The sequence below is a fragment of the Oxyura jamaicensis genome, chromosome 9 (assembly GCF_011077185.1).
Source record: "Oxyura jamaicensis isolate SHBP4307 breed ruddy duck chromosome 9, BPBGC_Ojam_1.0, whole genome shotgun sequence".
NCBI lineage: Eukaryota > Metazoa > Chordata > Aves > Anseriformes > Anatidae > Oxyura > Oxyura jamaicensis.
The window spans coordinates 13,401,066-13,419,897 of NC_048901.1; the positions used below are offsets into that span (position 1 = coordinate 13,401,066).

At 57.6% G+C, this 18,832-nt stretch overlaps 2 protein-coding genes across 2 annotated transcripts in view; one reads left to right on the plus strand and one right to left on the minus strand.

Moving 5' to 3' along the window:
• The window catches only part of XXYLT1 (xyloside xylosyltransferase 1), a 41,224-nt gene extending 24,383 nt beyond the window's left edge, over positions 1-16,841 (plus strand). Inside the window, exons 3-4 of the mRNA XM_035334745.1 lie at positions 132-264; positions 15,697-16,841. Of these exons, the coding sequence (XP_035190636.1) occupies positions 132-264; positions 15,697-16,093 (530 nt within the window). The 3' untranslated portion in view covers positions 16,094-16,841. The remainder of the gene's footprint in view (positions 1-131; positions 265-15,696) is intronic.
• Positions 10,074-11,446, minus strand: LOC118171542. Its single transcript, XM_035334746.1, has 2 exons — positions 10,990-11,446; positions 10,074-10,859 (listed from the first exon to the last, which is right to left on the minus strand). The coding sequence occupies exons 1-2, from the start codon at positions 11,194-11,196 to the stop codon at positions 10,074-10,076; spliced, it is 993 nt and encodes a 330-aa protein (XP_035190637.1). The 5' UTR covers positions 11,197-11,446.
• Positions 16,842-18,832: the final 1,991 nt, after the last annotated feature.

Here is an 18,832-nt window from a genome sequence, read left to right on the forward strand (position 1 = left end):
AATCAGCTGAGTCTTGCCCCCTGGGCTGACTGCACCAGATTCTCAGTGGGTGTAATTCATCGCCTCATCATTGGTAATCGCTGGTCAAGATTTTGTCTTGCCTTACTCATTTTCCCTCCTTGTGCTTTCAGAAATAACGCAGATCATCCAGGTAGACTTGGACCTGAAGTACAAGGCCAACATCCGAGACCTGTTTGAGGAGTTCGACAACTTCAAGGAAGGAGCTGTCATCGGGATTGCGAGGGAAATGCAGCCGGTGTACAGGTACGGCGGCGTGCCCAGGACACGAGCGTGGGGAGGAGGGGATGGGCAGCAGCGGGTGGCTTTCTTATTTTCTGTTCAGCTCAGATCAGCCGTCGGAACAAAGTCTGGGGAGAAGCAGTCTTCCTGCTGTAATCCCTGCAGGGGAATTTAATCTGAGACTTGTAGGCCAGTCTGAACAAAGTGTACAGTACCACTGTGGTTTCCTTGTTCTCCCACAGTCACAAGGCTGTCAGAGCCAAGTTCCTGATAACGACTGCCTAATCCATAAATAGATGCACAAAATACCTGTTAGAGGTGTGTTTCCCCAGCCATTCCTGTTCAGGTGCTCTGACTGAAGTTTGGCATGTCAGCTTGCATGTTGGGGTTCGGAGGTTTTGGTTGTGAATAATGCTGCTCTGCCCCAGCAGAGGTGACACCTCCTGTTCCAGGTGGACATGGGATGAGTGCGTTTTTGGCCACACTTGTGCATTGAGTTAGCCTGACGAAGGTGAGCATGCAGCCAGGTGGCTGGCACTGCCTGAGGCCTGGCTCTGAGCCGTGTGGTTGCCTTGCATCCTTCTGTCTACCTTCCCTCTTTGCTCTCCACCCACGTTTTCCACAAAATATCCGAGCTAGCATCCAGGGAATCCCACTGGTATAAGTGGAGCAGTCTGCCTGCTCTACCATTACTTACTTGCAGTGAGTTTGAGGTACGTGTGAGAAATCTTTTGGGAAGTGCCAAAAATGACCAGCACGTTGGAGAGACGGGTGTCCTATCACATAGATCGCAGATGGTGCAGCAGCAGGTCCTTCAGTATGTGACCCCCTGCTTGTCTTGGCAGTTAAGTAACAAGTAGGTGCTGTTCTCAGCTGCAGTTCACCTTGTACTGAAGAGGTGTTCACCCAGAGAAGCCTGAGGGGGACCTCTCTTGATGCTTGCAAGCACGCAGAGAGAATCACAGAATGGCTTGTGTTGGAAGGGACCTTAAAGATCATCTGGTTCCACCTCCTTGCAACGCTAAGGGATGCCTGTAGCCCTACGGCATGCTGTGCAGATGTTTTGGTCTCTCCCAGAGCTGATGGAGGCTTTGGGACTTCGTCACTCCAGAAAACACCTTCAGGTCCTGAAAGCAGCAGCCAGGCCTGGCTCAGTTCGGTGCAGCGTTCCCGATGTGGGAGCTGGTCACTGCTGTCCTGTCCGTCGTGTGTGGCTCCGGAGCTGCCCGGCAGATGCAGGGCTGGCTGCCTCCTCTGAGCATGCTGGCGGTGGATTCATTCCAGCTGTGCTTGAGGGCTTACTTTGTGCTCTCTGTATCGGGTATGAAACGTGCGCCAGGCAAAATCCCAGCTGGGCGATCTGGAGGGGGTTCTGTTCTCACACAGACGTTGGGCAGCACCAGCGGGAGGTGAAGGGCTCTGCTCTGACTGATGCCCGCACGGACTTGCAGGCTCCAGGCTGCTCACGCTGTGTTGTGCTGCAGGATCAGCCCCAGTGCTGCACCGAGGGGCTGCCAGCTCGGTGCTGTGTGTCCCATGGGCTGGTCACAGCTCTGCCAGGATGCACAGTGAGGGGTGAAGGTGCTGTGGCATCTGGGGTGTGAGGTGCAGGGGGTGGGCAATGGGGTTAGCACTGACTGCACGTCGCTGTGCCGTTCTGCTGGGGTCCGTAACTCGGCTCTGCCGTCAGCCGGAGCACACGTGTCTTGAGGAAAAGTCATCCCCAGCTTTCTGCCCTAAAAGCTGCTGGTAACACGCAGCCCCAGCATGGGGCCTCTCCTTAACCCCATCTGCTGCTGCTCGCTTTGTTCCCCGGGTCGCCACATGCAACGCAGTTGGACTGAGCTAGAGGAGGGGTGAAGTGGAGCCGTTTCCAAGCATGGCAGGAGGCTGTAGCCCTCGGGGACAGTACGGCTGGGAATAGGTTCGTGTTTGAGCAGGTGCTGTGCTGAGTGGGATCAGATACCTGCTCGGGGTGATACTTAAATACATTGATTGAATTTAACATGTATCCTGCCAAGGATGAACCTCCGTTTTTGTTTTAATCCAGGGTAAATCAGATCATGAACTCAGGATGCCTTAATGACTTTTCAGCTGAGCTGAGTTTGAGTGTCTGAGATAGCCTGGCCAGATTTGCTAATCCTAATGGAAATGTTCTCAGAGAAAGATAAAAAAGCTTAAGAGCTCTCTCTGCCTTTTCTTTCCCTACTGGAAGCCTTAATAAGGAGATCAATAACTGAACCTGCTAAGACGTGTCCAGCAACACTCTTAGGCAAAGGCTGAGCTTGGAGCGAGTGTGACTTAGCAGAGGGCAGGGTGTGCTGTGTGTGCCTGCTGCAGGACGGCCTCCGGAGGGTGGGACGAGGCTGGATGCAGAGAGCAGTGCACCAGGAGGGGACTGCTGGCCAAGCAGCCATACAGGCACTTCCCCAGGAGCCGGAGGGCTGCCTACAAGCTGCTGGAGGCCAGGAATGGAGAACATCACTGTGCTGACCTGCGGAGCAGGGGGTGAAGCTGCGGTTCTGTGCAGAAGCTCGGGCATCCCTCGTGTCAGGGGAGCAGGGCCATGACAGGCACATGAGGGAGACAGATTTTCACTGTGCCTAGGGATTGCTGACACAGCAGCAGGATTGCTGCTGGCTAATTATAACTCCTCGTTAGCGGAGGCAGGCACATGGAGGTGGCCAGGGCCAGTGCTCCCATGGCAGCTGCCTTCTCCACCGACCCCAGTGTGGCTGTGATCCCTTCTGGCCATGTTTCACAGCCGCACCTCGTCCCCCACCCTTTGCCTCACGTTTCAGCCGGGCTATGCCGTGCTCTCCCCGGCCAGCAGTGCCCGTGGCACCCGGTGGTGCTGCTCCTCCCTTGAGACCAAGGCAGCCCACGGACATGGTCAGCACAGCCCCGTCCCCAGGAGGGACCCAGGCCCTCCTGTCACAGCGGTGACACGCGACCGACACCCAGCAAGGTCACGCCGCGGGCAGGAGCAGAGGTAGTAAATCATACTGAGCAGAGAAAAGGGATTTGGACATTTCCCATTTTCTTTATATTAAACATATGAGAAAACAGATTGTCAACGGAAGGGGATAGAGCTTGCCAAGTTACATCATTTTCTGCACCCTCCACCAAGGTTTCAGCGACATTTCGATGATATAAGGTTGTTCCCAAACACGAGTTTAGTTTTTTTCAGCTCCATCCATAAATCACTTAGAAGTTTGCACGGCTTCTCCCAGGACTGTGGCTTTAGAGCAAATTGCACAGCACTGTTATTAGGGTATGAGTTTTGTCCTGGTGTCTCCAGTCTGAGAGCCTTGCTCGGTTCTGGTGTCCCTGTGGTTATTAATCACCGCTGATCGTTTCCTAGAAGCCAAATGAGAGCGTACTCACAAGAGGGTTTCTGGTTGCTCATGCTGCAGAAACCACCACTGTGCCTGGCTGGGAAAAGCCATCTCCGGGGTCCTCCTGGCTCGCGGGCTTGGCAGTGAGCAGGGACCAAGGGACCGTGGGGGCTGAGGTGTGTTCTCTGAAAGGCAACACCACACCCAGAGCACAGAGGGCTCCTGTATCTCCTTTGGGTGTCCTGGCAGGACTTTGGTGCCCAGAATGGTAAATTCAGCCCCCGCTAATTACATCCAATTGTTAGGGCTTAAATAGAAGAGAGAGAGAAGAGCCACAGCTGAGCACCGTGCTGGGGCTGGGTAGGATTGGGAGTTTAAGCCTGCCTTGCCCAACAGGCCAGGTCCCTTCTGCTAGCCGCACAGCCTGTGGCAGTTAAGTGAGCATGGCAATGGAGGCATTTCTCTGCCTGCACTTAGCCCCAGGTGCTGTTGCTCCACGTTTCTGCCCGGGCATGGATCAGCTTTGCAGTATTTCCATGCATAGCCAGAGCTGGGATGGTGGCTCGCTCCCTCTAGGCAGTCTGTAGAAGAGGGCCTGCTGGGGGTACTGAGCAAAGCCACGGGGTGCTCAGCTAAAGGAGGAGACCTCCAGCACAGCAGGGGCAAGGCAGGGCTGAGCAACGTTTTACAACAATTATCCGACCCGAGGCAAACCCCTGCCCCGTGGCCTCCTGCTGCAGGAGGGGGGCTCGAGGCAGCCCAGCAGTAACAGCCCTTGTGTGCTGCACGTCGGGCTGAGCCTGCTGTCGGGCAGCTTTGATGTGCTGGGTCACTTCTGGCTGTGTTGTGCTGCCCTTGTTGTGCTGTTTTGCTCTCCACGTGAAAACAAGTTCCTGCCATCTCTCGTCACCGGGTCGCCCCGCGTGGGGCAAACTGTGCAAACGCGCCGCCTCCCCCCCGCAGGGCTCCCCACGCTGGGGGGCTCGCGCCTCCCTCCTAAAAGGACTTCCAGGCAAAAACACGAGCTGGCAAAGCACGAGTGTCTTTGTAAAAAAATCTTTGCTATTTTTATATTTTTAGCAAGTTAAATATGTGTTCTAGGAGTGAAGCAGAGGTGTCAGCTCGAGCCGTGCGATTTGCCACGCACGCAGGTTGGGAGCATCCGCTGGAAAGGTGGCTGGGGGGGGAGTGCTGCTGGGCGGTGGGGGCCGTTGGGGGGTCTCAATTACCTCCTGCTTTTCCCTCCCGACATGGCACAGCTTTCTGTGACACCAGCTCTGCCCCAGGGAATTTATCCCGGAGTTGCTCCTCCACTGCACCCAAAATGTCTCCAGCGAGGCGATGGGGTTGGAGGTGCCAGTGCCCTGCAGCTGCTCCCCCAGCGCAGGAGGTGTGCTCCACGTGGCACTCGTGGCCGGGTTGTTCCCCGTGGGACTGGCTCTGCAGGAGCCGCGTGAACCATGGCTGCACTTTGAACACTGAGGGGTTGGAAGCAAGCTAGGCAGCATGGGTCACACATCCGAAAGGTGAGGACAAGGCAGCAAGGAGCTCGGAGCTCTCCTGAGCTGCTGCTTGCTCACAGAGCTGCGGGCTGGCAGGGGTAGGGTAAGCCATTCACTGACAGCGAAAGGTCCGTGTGTCTTCTTCCCCTGGGTACACGGTGGTGGGAAGATGGATGGAGATCCATCAGGTTGCCGTGTTAGATGCTCAGTCTTAATGCTCACTACCTATTTGACCTGTCAGAGGATGTAAATATGTGCGTGCAGGCATTTTTTATAAGCAATACACCATTTCTGGGGTGTATTCAGAGCTGTTCCCTCTGGCTGCCTGCCTGCTGCCGGGCTGCAGGCTGAATTTCCAGGCATGGGCTGGGACCGCACGACGCTCGGCTGCCACGGCAGCACTCTGAGCAGCGCTGCATGCAGGCGCTTACGGGAAATGGGGTAGCAGGAGAACAGGAGATAGGAAATGTCCCAGAGCCTGTCAGCATATCCTGAAGGTAGGGGGAAACCTCCAGACAGCAAAACAGGATGGCACTGGAGTGTTTCCATGCGTTTGACTCATGCTGAAACAATGCCCGGGTGCTGTTTGTCTTGGACAAATGTGTTGCTGTGAGCAAAAAGATCCCCTGGCCCTCCGCAATGCAAACGCTGGGCTTTAGCTGCTGCAGAGGCAGAACTTCATCCTGCAGGGGGCTGGGTGCCCGCAGTTGCTCCCTGCTCCCAAGAGAGCTGAGGACAGTCGGTGCTGTGCTCTAGGATCTTGGACACCTCTGGGCTTTCAGACAGCTCCTGCTCAGGATGCAGCCGGAGCCTCTGCCCAGCACTGACGTCTGTCTGCTCGTGTGCCTGCCTGTGTGGGAGCCCGGCCACGGCCGAGACCAGGACCTCATGCTTCAATGTCAATGGTTTCATGGAAATACTAAAATCTGCATCTGAAGTTTGTCTGGTTCAAAAGGCTTCCCATGCAAGGAAGTGCTTCTGCGGAGTCATAATCTTAATTAAAAACCCCGCTGTCCCCTGCAGTATTTCAGCTACTGAGGCGTGCTGGCAGTGTCCTGCTCACCAGACTGCAAAGGGCAGGTGGTGATGTGCTGTATCAATATTTATGTTGCACTGGGGCTCCCGTGCCAGATCCTGAACAAATGCAGAAGTCCAGACCCTCCTGTGCTCTGTTGTCAGCAGCCCTGCTAAGGAACGTGCAGGCACATGCTGCAGATGCAGCCTGCCGCAGGCTCTCAGGTGGGCAGGCAGTGTCCCCAGGGCGTGCAGCAGATCCGTGCCTGGCTTGGGGAGCAGCCCGACAGGACACACAGGACCCTGGGGGGTCTCTATGGGTGGCTTGGCACAACTGTGACCCCTCTGGAAGAGGGAATGGGGCACGATCAGGCGTGAGCTGCAGAGCTAGGCTTGGGGTGTGCCCACGTGCATGCGGGCACGGCACCAGTCTTTGCTGACACACAGCCAGGGCGTCTGGGGGAGCAGGATGCCACAGCCTGGACCTGTCAGCTCTGCATGTCCCTGGGCACGGCAGCTGGGCGCTGGCAGGTGCCCAAGGGAGAATCTTGCAGCGTCCAAGCAGCCCCTCAGCTGAGAGGAGCGGGGAGACGCCGCGGCACTCCCAGAAATGTTCCGAACACTCTCAGAAGTGTTCAGGTTACAGAAGGCTTAAACCTGAGGTTCCTGGTGAGAGATCACCCCGATGGCGTGTGAGCTGCAGCAGGTTGGTGGCATTAGTGACACAGCTGTCCTCAGCAGCCTCACGCTGGGGATGGCACCCCAGGCTGGATGGGGTGCAGCACCGCTGCTCGAGGGGGACCTGGAAGCCTCCCCGGCAGCCCTCTGCTTGCCTGGGAGTGCCAGCTGCTGGCTGGGGTGGTTGCAAAGCACAGCACAGAGATGCTCGGAGATCTGTCCACAGGTGTGGTGTGCCCACGGCAGGGACTGTCCCCACCTAACCCTGCTCTTCTGGACCTCCCAAAACATGTGCACTGGGAGCAGCCTGCTGGCACAGGGCAACTGCTGGCTCCTCTCCACCCCCAGGCAGCGCGGGCAGGGAGCGCTGGGGTTGACTGCTGGTGCTGGATGTCCCTGGGGGCCTGGAGCTGCCAATGTCACAGCAGACACACGAGAGACCCCCCTTGGCACTGCTGGGTGAGATCCTCACTGCTGGCCCTGATAAAAGCTAAGGCATCTTGGAAATCCAGTGCTGGAAATTAGGGAGGTTTGTCATGCAGGAAAGGCTATCTACATCAAAGGGACTGCAAAGGATCGACGCTTGAATCCTTTTATGGCTGCCAGGCCATTTGTCTTTGCTCTGGCCCAAAACCTAGGAAGAGCTCAAACAGGACACTTTGTCGTGGAAGGGAAGAGGACGAGCAGCTTTGCTTCTGACTGTGGCCAAGCAGGAGCCCTGTAGGTGTGGTGTGAGCTCGGTCACACAGGTTCTGTTTGTGCTCCTCTGCCTGTGCTCGCTCCTACCAGGGCCAGACCCCACTCCCCTTCCTCCCTGGCCCCTTCTGCCTCTGGAGGGGTGAGGAAACCCTGGCTGGGCCTGCAGGGCTGGGGACAACCAGAAGTCTCCTGGCATCGTGGGCCCCTCCTACAGGCAGGGTGCCCTGATTTGGAGGCTTTGCTCCTCTCCAAGTGCTTTTGCTCTGGGGGAGCAGGGAGCTCTGTCCTTCTCGGTCCCCTCCTGGAGAAGGCAGGGGATCTTTACCTTTCTTTTGTCCCCCTAGGCGTGGTGATGCCGCTGCTGCTGGGGGCACTGATGGTTCGTGGCAGCATGCACACAGCCCTGGGAGCCAGCGCCAAGCCGAACCCTTTGCACTTCAGATTTTAAACCATGTTGAGGCTTTGAATTGATTTGTAGCAGGTGCTGCTGCTTGGTGCGAGGGTGAAACGATTCTGGGAATTCTTTGGCAATTGCTACCAAGAAAAAGCCAAAATTACAGAACAAGCAGAACCTGAAAGGAATTGGCAGCAGAATTGATTTCGGGAACTTAATGTTACTTTCTGATGTCTGAAATCCCAGAAGGTAAATGTTTTCGTTGCTTAAATCTGTGCACATCACTAATGTGTAAGCCCCACTGCACTCACTGCCATCACCAACCGAAGTTGAAATGTCATTTAAAAACAGTGAATAAACCCGACAGGATCTAACAGCCACGAACATGCATTAGTAAGTAGCATTAATGCCGTTGGTCATGTTATTGTGCCTTCTGAGATAGGGGCATTACAAAGTGGGGTTTTTTTGAACAAAAAACCCCTGTGTATGTCTGGGCAAAGCACCCAAGCACCCAGGAGTACGTGCCTGAGCCCCACAGGGAGGACGAGGCAGGGGCAGCCGCCCCCGATCAGGGCTTGTGGTCACTGCCTGGGGTGGGAGCAGCTCCCTCCTGCTGGGCTCGGGGTGTCCCGCTGCAGGGGCTTCCTGCAGGACGTCCAGGAAAGGCTCTTCCTCGCATGCTCCTGGCCAGCAGCACCCCGAGCAGGCCAGTGTGAGCTTTGCACGTTTGGTAGAGAACAGCGCTCTCATTAATCACCAGATAATGAGCTGCATTCTCAGGTAGTTTACTAATTAGCCATTGCAGTGAGCCCGTTTTTGGACTGTTATGATCCAGAATGGATTTCATGCCCCAAAACCGGCCTTTTACAAGTTTGGCATGCAGACTGCCTTCTGGTAGAGGCCGTCGCTGTACAGACATCATTTGTGCGTTACATGGGAGATTGATTAGGGAATTACCAAAGCCTCACTGAGCACTCAATCCATCAATTCACCAGGATTTCCAGACAAGGTATGGTGGCGGTGGAGCGTGTGGGCTGGATGGAGGGGCTGGAGGCACCTGCTTTGCCCCAGGGTGATGTTTTTACCTCCAGAGCGGGCAGTACCCCAGCACAGAGGCTCTTGCGCACCCCTGGGCGAGCCGTGCTCCCCGGCAGGGCGAAGCCGGCATTTCCTGGGTTACACAAGCTGCTCAGCTTGAGCTAAGGCGCTCCGGCCCAGGCTGGTACTGAACCTGTCCCCTCAGCTCCTTAAAGGGTTTAGCATTTGCACGTGGGAAATAAGCAATTAGCTACAAGGGCCACTTTGTTACAAAGCCTCCTTGGGCAGCAGGCGAAGTCCTGGAGAAGGTCTGGCAGCACCCTGGCACCGAAGGGGAGCGTCCCTCAATGCAGCCAGGGCTCTGCTGGTGCTGTGCTGGTGCTTTGCTGGTGCTCCTCTCCAGGCGCCTGGCTCTGCAGGCTGCCTGCTGCAGGCTGGGTTTAGCAAAGAGGAGAAGGCTGCGGGGAGGTGTTCTGGCCACGCTCTTCTTGCTGAGGATCAGGTGGGAAAGACGCCTGTGGGTTGGCAGCGAGGGACGGCGGCAGCACCAACTGAGGGGTGCTGAGGACACCAGAAGACAATTCTGTGCAGAGGTGTGGCAGGTTAAGCACTGTCTGCTCAGGAGCAGCTAGGCTCAGAGGGCGGGCTCTGCTCAAACAGCACCGCTGTTTGCATGGGGCATTGCCTCATAGGCATTGCCATCTCCCCTGGGTACCAGCACGCCAGCCCGCCCCAGGGTGTCGCCGGCTGGGTGTGCTGACCCTGCCGTGTCTGCCAGCAGCGGTTCCCTGCTCCTTTAGCTGCGGTTTCCAGTGGTTTTGCCATGGCACAGCTTTGGAGCTGCCCCGTCAGGGCTCGTGACCGCTGGCGGGGAGGCAGGGATGGGATGCTGGCTGCGCAGGAGGAGGTCAGGCCGGAGGAGCGCGTGCTTGGCCAGCAGGGGAAGTCCTGGTGGAAGTGTTTTTTTATCTGGGCTGCCTGGGCCCTGCGTTTGAATGCTTGGAAGTGCTGTTCTCCAGATGTTTCCTAGCACACGCAGGCTCTGTTTATAAACAGCGCCTCAAAGCAGAGCCCCTCGGCGCGGCACAGCTGCTGGCCCAGGGGCAGCGGGGCCACAGGCAGGCACTGGCAGCCACGGCCCCAAACTGTTACGGTGTCAGGGGCCCGGGGTCACCACTGGGAAGGAATTTTCCCCTCCCTTCTAGAGGGGCCACGGTCAGCCCGGTGGTTAACAAAAGCCTGAAATGCCTTCTCTTCCTTTCTCCTCCCCTCCTCCCAGCAAGCAGTTTCCTGCTGCTTTTCATCCCCGTGGCAGCCGGGGGCTCGGGGCTGCCTTCCTGCCCTTGCTGGAGGTCTCTCGCTGCCAGGGGTGTGGGCCATGAGCCCTCCCCGGTGCCAAGGCCAGCGGTGCTGCAGAAAGGAGGGCATGTGGAGCCTCGGTGGTGGCGCTGCTGGCAGCTTTGTGCTTGCTGGTGGCTTCAGCCCTGCCTTGGCTGAAGTCGGGTTTTCCCCCAGAGCAGCCCAGGGGACCCAGCGCCCTGCCTGAGCCTCCGTGGGGACAGCCCTGCGAGCCCCTTCCCTTCCCTCTTGCCTCTTCCCTCCCCTCCATGCTGCCGGGGCGGTGCCCAGCCCTGGCCTTTGCAGGTACCACCCTGCCACGTGGGCCGCGTGATTCACCGAGCTCTGCCTTTCCTGTGTTTTGGGGGAACTGTGTGCTTTACACAGCTCGTCCCATTGTTGCGGAGCACCTGCTAATGCAATTTTTCCAGAACTGCCAGATGAGCCCACGCGTGCTTTCCCCATCGACAAGCACCTGCAGCTTCGTTTCCCGCAGAGAACATCCCGCAGGGTGCGGCCAAAAACTGGGCGCTGGGCAGCCCGGTTAGGGAGAAAAACCAGCAGGGGACAGGGTGTAGCTGCCAGCAGCACCCGCTGGGGACCACAGGAGGCACCCCCCTCCTGGCTGGGGGTCTTCTGGCAGCTCGGGCACTGCCCAAGCCCTCTGCCCTGACCAGGGAGCTCCCCCGCTGCGGGAGCTGGGGATGGACACAGCAGACCCAGGCTTTGGTTCCTTAGTGGAAGTTTGTTTCAAGATTTGGCAGCCCCCTAACTGGGTCCTGGCAGCTTGTTTATCAAGCCTTGGGGATTTTGTCCCCATGTTTTGCCGAAGCTCGAGCTGGGTGATTTCTGATGGGAGGAAGCAGAGCGGGGTGTGGGATGGCTTCTTGGCTGGTTGCTGTGTTCCTCCTGGCCCTGTCTTCTCTGAAGAAGGCAGGAGGCACCTTTCAGCCATGTTCTTATCAATATCAGTCCCTGGCGAAGGAGAGGACGGAAGGCCACCATTGGAAGGATGAAAGCTGAGCCCTGCCCAAACACCTTTCCCTCAGTTGGCCTCGGCCCAGCTCTGGGAAGGTTGCGGTGCGGTGCTGGGGCAGGTTCCTGAGCCGTCGGCGCCACTCTGTGCTCATCACATCCTGCAGCTCTACCCCGGCCCCGCATCCCGGGGGACAACCCATCCTCCCCAGCCCCATCCCCGGCCCCGACCCGCCGCCTGCACGCGCCGTGCTGGAGGCAGGCGATGCCTTTTCCACGTCAGCCCCGGCTGGGGCCGGGAGGAAGCGCTGGAACAATTGTGCTCCTTTCTCGTCTCTCCCCGCAGCCAGCAGCGCGCTGTTACCTGCCTCGGCCATCACGCAGCAGCCCGCCGGGGAACGGCGTTGCTCAGAGCCTGAGTCACTCGCCAGGGACCTGCTGTGCTGCACAGGGCCGGGAGCTGCAGCGTGCTGCCGCGGCTGGGTGGTGCCGAGGGCAGGGGCCCCGACGCTTTTCCTGTTAGAGCAAGCCCCTTGGAGGGGCTGCCGTTTTGTCCCTTTGCAGGCAGCCTGGCAGGAGGTCGGGCAGCGTGTGGTTTTGGAAGGATTGTGAAGCGAGTAGTGAGTTGTGTTGCTCTGGAGCTATAAAGACACCTCCCTCTGGGGCTCTGCTCCCCCCTCTTCCTTCTGCCAGTTGCTTTGATCACTTTTTGGGCAAGAGGAGCGCTTTCATGGCCTTGCTGGGAGTACAGAGAGAGAGCAGAATATGTAGACATGGGCTTGATCAAGCCTCTGCTCACCCCTGGGACAGCCCAGCTGCTCCCAGACCTGTGTGTACCAACCAGCCTGCATCCCAGCAGCTCGTGAGGCTGATGAGTGCGAGGCTGGATCTCGGCTCTGCACACTGAGCTTCCCTCTAGTGCCACGCCAGGAGTGCTTTGCTTCCTTTCCAGTGAGCATCCACAGATCGTCTTTGCAGTGGCCTGGTGTCTGTCCCCAGGACGGAACCACTCCTTGCACGGGCAGAGCCCTTTTCTCTACTCTCCTTCCTCCAGATGCAAAGAGCATTGCTGCCTGCAGTCCTCGGTGCGGCAGCGAGCCCACAGCAAGTGCTCTGCTCCCCCTTCCCCGGGAGGCGTGCAGACAGCTGTTCAAAAGCTGGGTCTTCCTTCCGGGGGAAATTGGCGCTTGGAAAAACCCTTTCTGTCCTGAACCAGCCGAAGGGGAATGCTATAAAGACCCTTAATGAGGTGAGAAATTTCACAGTTTTGAATCTGAAGCATCTAAATGGAGAACAGCACGGGAGTGCTGGTGCTTTACAGTTCCAATTCTCCTGCTTTCATTTCTCAGGAAATATAAAACGTGCTCCTGGTTGTTGCTATTAGTGGATCCATATTTTCTGCTGGGATAATTCATCTGCTGGCTGCGAAGTCCCAGCCCTCACCTTGGCTGGTCGCACAGCCCTGCGGTGAGCCTGTGCAAGGCTCCCCAAGATGCAGGGGATCAAGAAGAGGCCAGAGGGTGGATGTAACTGTCGGCGCTCTGCACGACACTTAGCACTGCTTGAGCTACCTGGTGTTAAGAGCTGCTTCATGTTAACGCAGCTGCCTTCACGAAACGTTTGGATTTACATTTTCCTAGTGGGGGAGTACCCATCATGACTCTTCAGCTGGTCCAGGAGCTGATTTCCTTGCGTCTTCTTGCATCTGAGTTAGTTTGGCTTCCAAGCATGGGAGCGTTTATCACCTTTGGGTGCGAAATCCAAGCTGTGTTTGGACAAATTCCTCTTTTCTGTGTAGGTGCGGGGAGCCTTCGGTCAGCGCCTGGCAAATTTGAAGAGGAATCGGGCTGGCTTAATTTATTCTTTCTAACAGCAGTAGCGTTTCTCTCTGACAACTTCACAGCAAGGTGCAAAACCGTGCTGTAGCTCTGCCTGAAGTGTTAGGGCTGGAAGGAAAGAGCAGTGCTGCCCCCCCCCTGCTGTCAGACAGCGGGGCTGGGGGGGCGCGGGCTCCCCCCGGCTGCCCCTGCCCTGCCAGCTCTGCCGGCTCCCGGCTGCCCGGCCTTCCAGCAGGGGATGCAGCTCGGGGGCAGCAGACTCCATCCAAATGGAAGCGATTCGTGGGGGTGGATTCAGCCCCAGCAGAAGCTGCTTGGGTAATGGCACGGGATGAGTTCAGTTCCTACAAGTGGGAACAGCTCTGTGCACGGTGGGGTGTGCTCGCTGCCCCGGGGCTGTGGAAGGAGCCAGAGACGTTTTTGTGCTGCTTGCTTAGGTAGTCTAATTTTTTCCCAATTGAATCACTCTCTTGAGTTAATTTTGTGTGTTCCTAAACTTGCAACACTGTTCTCCTTGGCAGCTGGAAATGAGCTAGGGAGGATCACGCCTGCCAGAGCTGCTGCATCTGAGCCTTCCCAGGGCTGCAGATGCTGAAGGCAGTGCTTATTTAACTAATGAGATGTTGCTGTCGGGTGTCTCTTAAAAAAAAAAAAAGAAAGGAAGGAAGGAGAAATATTTCTGCTACTTGGAGGGATTTACTTCAAGCCTTTTTGCACAGCCTCAAAACGAGGCCAAGTTTTGATGTGGCGCTTCCCTGTAATCACCTCACAGTAACGATGCCGCGTGCTCTGCTACCGTGATGCCATTAACTGCGGGGCGCTGTGTAAGCAGGGCTCCCCAGCTGGGCTGCCGTGGGGCTGCCGGGCAGCCCCGCTGGGACGTCCGTCGGGGTGGCCGAGCAGGTGAGCGGTGTCTGGGCGTCCCACCTGGGGGGCACCCTGCGGGCTCTGAGCTCTCTAACACTCCTCGCCCAGCTCCCAGCCTCCCAAAACACGGCGCTCAAGGGGCTTGTGCAGCAGTCCCTGAGGTGTTTCTGGCGCGGTCAAAGCCATCTCGCCCTGCTCCGGCTGGGTTTGGCGGCGTCGTACCCACCACGGCCGGGCTGAGCCAGCTCAGGCCCGCTCGGTGTTTACCATTGCAGAGCCTTTGTGTGAGCGGGGCCACGCTATCGCTGTCGGCGCTGGCAGGGCTCGGCATTGTCATTGTGTCTGCCCCAACAATGTCCCCGCAGGAAGCGCGGGAGCCGGGCTGGGCCGGCCGGGGCGCTGCCTCTCTGCTGCCTTCAAAGCGTGCTGCTGGGAAGGACGGGCTGCCCGAATGGGGTGCTGCTCGGAAGGTCTCCATGGGAACTGTGCTCGCTTGGGCCTTGGAGATCATTTTTGGCAGGAAGGAGAAGGGCTTGAGCTTGTTCTGCAGGGAGCTCCCGGCCCGCGGTTCCTGCCGGAGGGTCGGTTTTAATGGCTGCTCGCCGTGTGAAGGGCGGGGAGCGGTTCCTGCGCCGCGCACGGGGCTCTGGTGGAGGAGCAGGGCCAAAGCTGTGGTCATGGAGAGAAGCAGCGAGCACCAGGGCACAGCTCGGCCTTTCCCTTTCTCTGTCATTTCCCTCAGCTCGTGCAGCAGGGCTCGGCTTGGTTGTGAGCTCCTTCTGGGAACAGGTGACGAGGACAGGGACGGCTGTCATGGGAAGGCTGAACTTCAGTACAGAGGGCCAGATAATTCAGCAGATGCATAGTGTGCCTAGCCAAGAGACCCCAAAACCCCTTGGCTTAGTGTCTGGTTTGCCTCTGTTCCTGACCTTCCCATCTGCTGCTTCCACCCCCGAGGGACTGGGTGCTGCGGCATCTGTGAAGCACGCGGAGGTCCCCGGGCAGGACGCGGGGCTGAATGGCAGTCACGGACCCTGAACCGCCGTGTCACGAGGTGGAGGCCCTGGCTGGCGGGGGTCTGCGGAGCTGAGCCCAAGCAGGGGGCTCTGAGGAGGACAGGCCATGTCGGCGGTCCCGAGGTGAATCGCAGGTATGGTGGTTAAGGGCAGCCCGTGGTGTGTCCCTGCTCAGGGGAGCGCTGCGAGGACGTGGTGCTGATCGGCCGCGGGGTACACGTGGTCGGCTGACCTTAGGATGAGGGATGTGGTTTCCTCTCCCTGCACAGCCATGTGAGCAGTCACAGGGTCCTGTGTCCAGCTCATCTGCCCAAGGATGCTGAGAAACACAAAGGAGGCTTTAGGAGAGGGCAAGAAGAGTGGCCTGAGGTCTGAGTGATATCCGGTGCGGGGAGGCAGAGAGCAGCCTGTGAGGCACAGGGCTGCTCTGGAGGCCACATGCCTCCAGCCACCAGAAGACAGCGCTGAGATCCCTGGGGTGGGTGGGAAGTCTGCTCTGTGACAAGCGAGGCAACTGGCCAGGGAGCGATGGCCCTAGGAATGAAAAAAGTTGTCCTCTTGAAGCTGTTCTTGTACCTGGCAGGCGTACCTGGAGGACAATTCAGGTCTCAGCACGAGGTTTCAGTCTTTTGCATTCTCAGAGGTGCTCTGAGCCGTTCACAGGGTGCATCCACTTCTCATTTCCAGGCCTGCCCTGACTGCTGGTGGCTGCTCTTTGTGCTCACTGACGCTCTGTTCTCGCCTCTGCTCTCTCCCCAGGCACACGTTCTGGCAGTACCGTCGCGAGAACCCCCACACCAAGGTGGGGGAGCCCCCTCCCGATGGGCTGCCCGGCTTCAACAGCGGCGTCCTGCTCCTCAACCTGGAGGCCATGAGGCGCTCCAAGCTCTACAACCAGCTGCTGGAGCCCACCACGGTGCAGAAGCTCACAGAGAAGTACCGCTTCAAGGGCCACCTTGGGGACCAGGATTTCTTCACCATGGTGGGGATGGAGCACCCAGAGCTCTTCCACGTGCTCGACTGCACCTGGAACCGGCAGCTTTGCACGTGGTGGAAGGACCACGGGTACAGCGACGTCTTTGACCAGTACTTTCGGTGTGATGGTGAAGTCAAAATTTACCACGGGAACTGCAACACCCCGATCCCCGAAGACTAGGGCACCGATTCCTCCGGGAGCAGCTCTGACTGCAGCAGTGCTGGAAAGCTGTGCAGAGCTGCAGTGACTGCACCAGGCCCTCCAGAAGGGTGGCCAGCCCTGATCTGTTGCATCCCAGGGAGATCCCTGATCCCTGGGGATTCCAGGAGGGTTCAGTTTCCCACCACCTGTAGTCTCACCCCTCCAGGAGAGCACAGCCCAGCAGTTAGAGCAGGACGTTCACAGTGGAGATGCCTGGGCTCAGCTCCTGGCTCTCCCATGGTTCACCTTAGGTCTCGGGGCACGTCCATGGTGCTGTCTGTGCCACAGCCACCAGGCATAGGGACAGCTGAGGGGCTGGCTCCATGGGTGCTGTGCGGCATTGTGCTGTCTTAACAGCGAGATTTCAGAGCCAGGCAGTTGGGTTTTGTTTCGGCATTCCTTGGTGGCCCATTTTGCACCTCATGCGGAGCATCAGTCTGGTCCATCTCAAGAGCAGACGCTGTCCTCAGGTCATCTTCCTTTTGAGCATTCCACAAAGGAGAGAGGGTTTTAAGGTCTGAAAATCTGCTTTAAATTTGGGTTACTTGTGAACAAAAATTGAATGCTAGATGAGCTTTAAAGCCTTCCTCTGGTTCTCCTTAGCAATAAAAGCTTTACTGCTATACCTTGTCTTGAAAGCATTCAGCGAGCGTGTACAAATTGGTTCATTTTTCTAGCTTTGCCTTTAACCTTTTGTACTATAATAAAGCTGCAAACGCAAAACCCACTTGGCTGTTTTTCTGCAGCATGACTGAAGTCCTGTGCCACAGGCGGTTTTGTGTTCTTTTACGGTGATTGATAGGTAGCTGATACATACCTGATGGGCAGATGAAAACGGTGCCCTCTGTGGCTTATCACTGCTCCTAATGAGACGTCCCCAGTGAGGGATGCAATAAATCCCGCTCTGTTCCATTCGCTGTGCTTATCCCAGCGTGTGTGCACCGCAGGGGTGGCTACCAGCAGAGACAGGTGATGGTGGCCAGGCGATGCTGTTGCACCAGCAGGAGCCACGTGTGTGAGCAAACCCTTTCCAGGCTGAAACCTGTCAGTCCCTGGCTGCTCCATCTCCCAGTCCATCCGGGAAGGCAGCGTTGAGATGAGCTCTGGAACCAGCCAAGGCTGTTGCATCGCCGGAATGGCTTCACCATGAAAGAGCTACGGTGTAGAGAGGTTGGACTCCTTGGGGGTTTTCAGAACGACTTGGTAAGCCCCTGGGCAGAGGAGTACTTTCCCAGTAGGAGGAAGAGGAAGCAGAGGAAGGACACTTCTCCCCTCCCAGCTAGCTGGAAGAAGCTGTACTGGTTTACAACTTCAGGTGGCTGGGGAAGGTGTGTTGGGGCATCGCTGGCTGCCGCAGATCGCAGCCCCCATGCTAGGGGGCAGGACAGTGGCTGCCACCGTGCCTGAGCTCTCTGTGGCAGCTTGGAGCCCCAGCGGGTGCCTAACCCAACCGAGATATTCTCAGGTAGCACCTGGATATTAAAAAAGCTCATCACTCCCCATATCCGGGGCTTGTCCGGGAGGAGCTGGGGCCTGCCTGTGCTGCAAATGGCTAGGCTCCAGCTGGAGCGCTCCGCTCCCCAAATACATCTTTTGACTGCAGGTCAGTGGGAGGTTTCTGTAGGAGGGGATGGCACAGGCACATTAACTCACTTCCAGAACTGCTTGTGTTTTGTTTTTTTATTATTATTAAAAAAAAAAAAAAAAAAAAAATGAGCTGGTGTGTGCCTGTGTGTGCCTGTGTGTGTGTGCATCTGTGTGACATGCACGTGAGAGAGAAAGATCTGGGGACTTAATTATGGCTTCACCTAGTAATGGCAGGCACAGCATGTGGCAGGAGTTCCCTGGCTTCCCTCATCTCTGCTTGTGAATGAACCAACACCACCTGGCAATGCGGAGGAGGCTCTCCTTCCTCTGACCGGTACAACGGCACCGGGCTGATGCAGGTTCACTTGCACAAGAGCAAGCCCCAGTCTGGCTCCCTGCCACCATCCCACACCGACACCACGGCCAGGTTTTGGGAAGTCTCCATGGCCCTTCCTCTGCGTGATGCTCTGGGAGAGGTGCCCAGGCACTGCTCTGAGCCTGGTACATGGCCAAGGTGCAGGGACGGAGGTGACAAGGAGCCACCCACGGCAGGTGTTTCCCCAGCCCTTGGCATTTCCAAGCCTTGCATGTGGCTGGGGCAGCCCCAGAGGCCACCAACCCAGGTGACATGCGTGCCTCACCTGTCCCCTGCAGTGACACGGTGCTTTCTGGGGCTCATTAGGCGAAACAGGGAGAGGGCATGGCTTCCTGGCATGGTGTCACAGTCCCGTGGTAGGCATCACTGCTCTGTCACCGTGCTGGCACCTCCCATTGATCCCACAATTACCTTGAGCAGCTGCCCAGGAACACCCCTTTGGGCACTGCCACCGTTGCGAGGACTCAGCCGGGGCATGGCGGTGGCACTGGTGGCACACAGGGCTCCCGTGGGAGCTGTTTCCACCCGAGGAAGGAAAGGAGAGCTGAAGCCCCGGCGCTGTGAGGCTGACGTGACTGGGGACACGGCAGGTCCCGGCGCCTTGCCTTGGCTGCACGTGCCCGGGGCCCTCTCCTTCACCCCTCGGCCCCATGCGGTCCCTTGGGACGTGACGCAGAGCCGCTCGCTGCTGTACATAGCCCTGCGCAGCTCCGCTGGTGGCTCTGCTGAACAAGCTGAGGAATGGCCAAGATGAG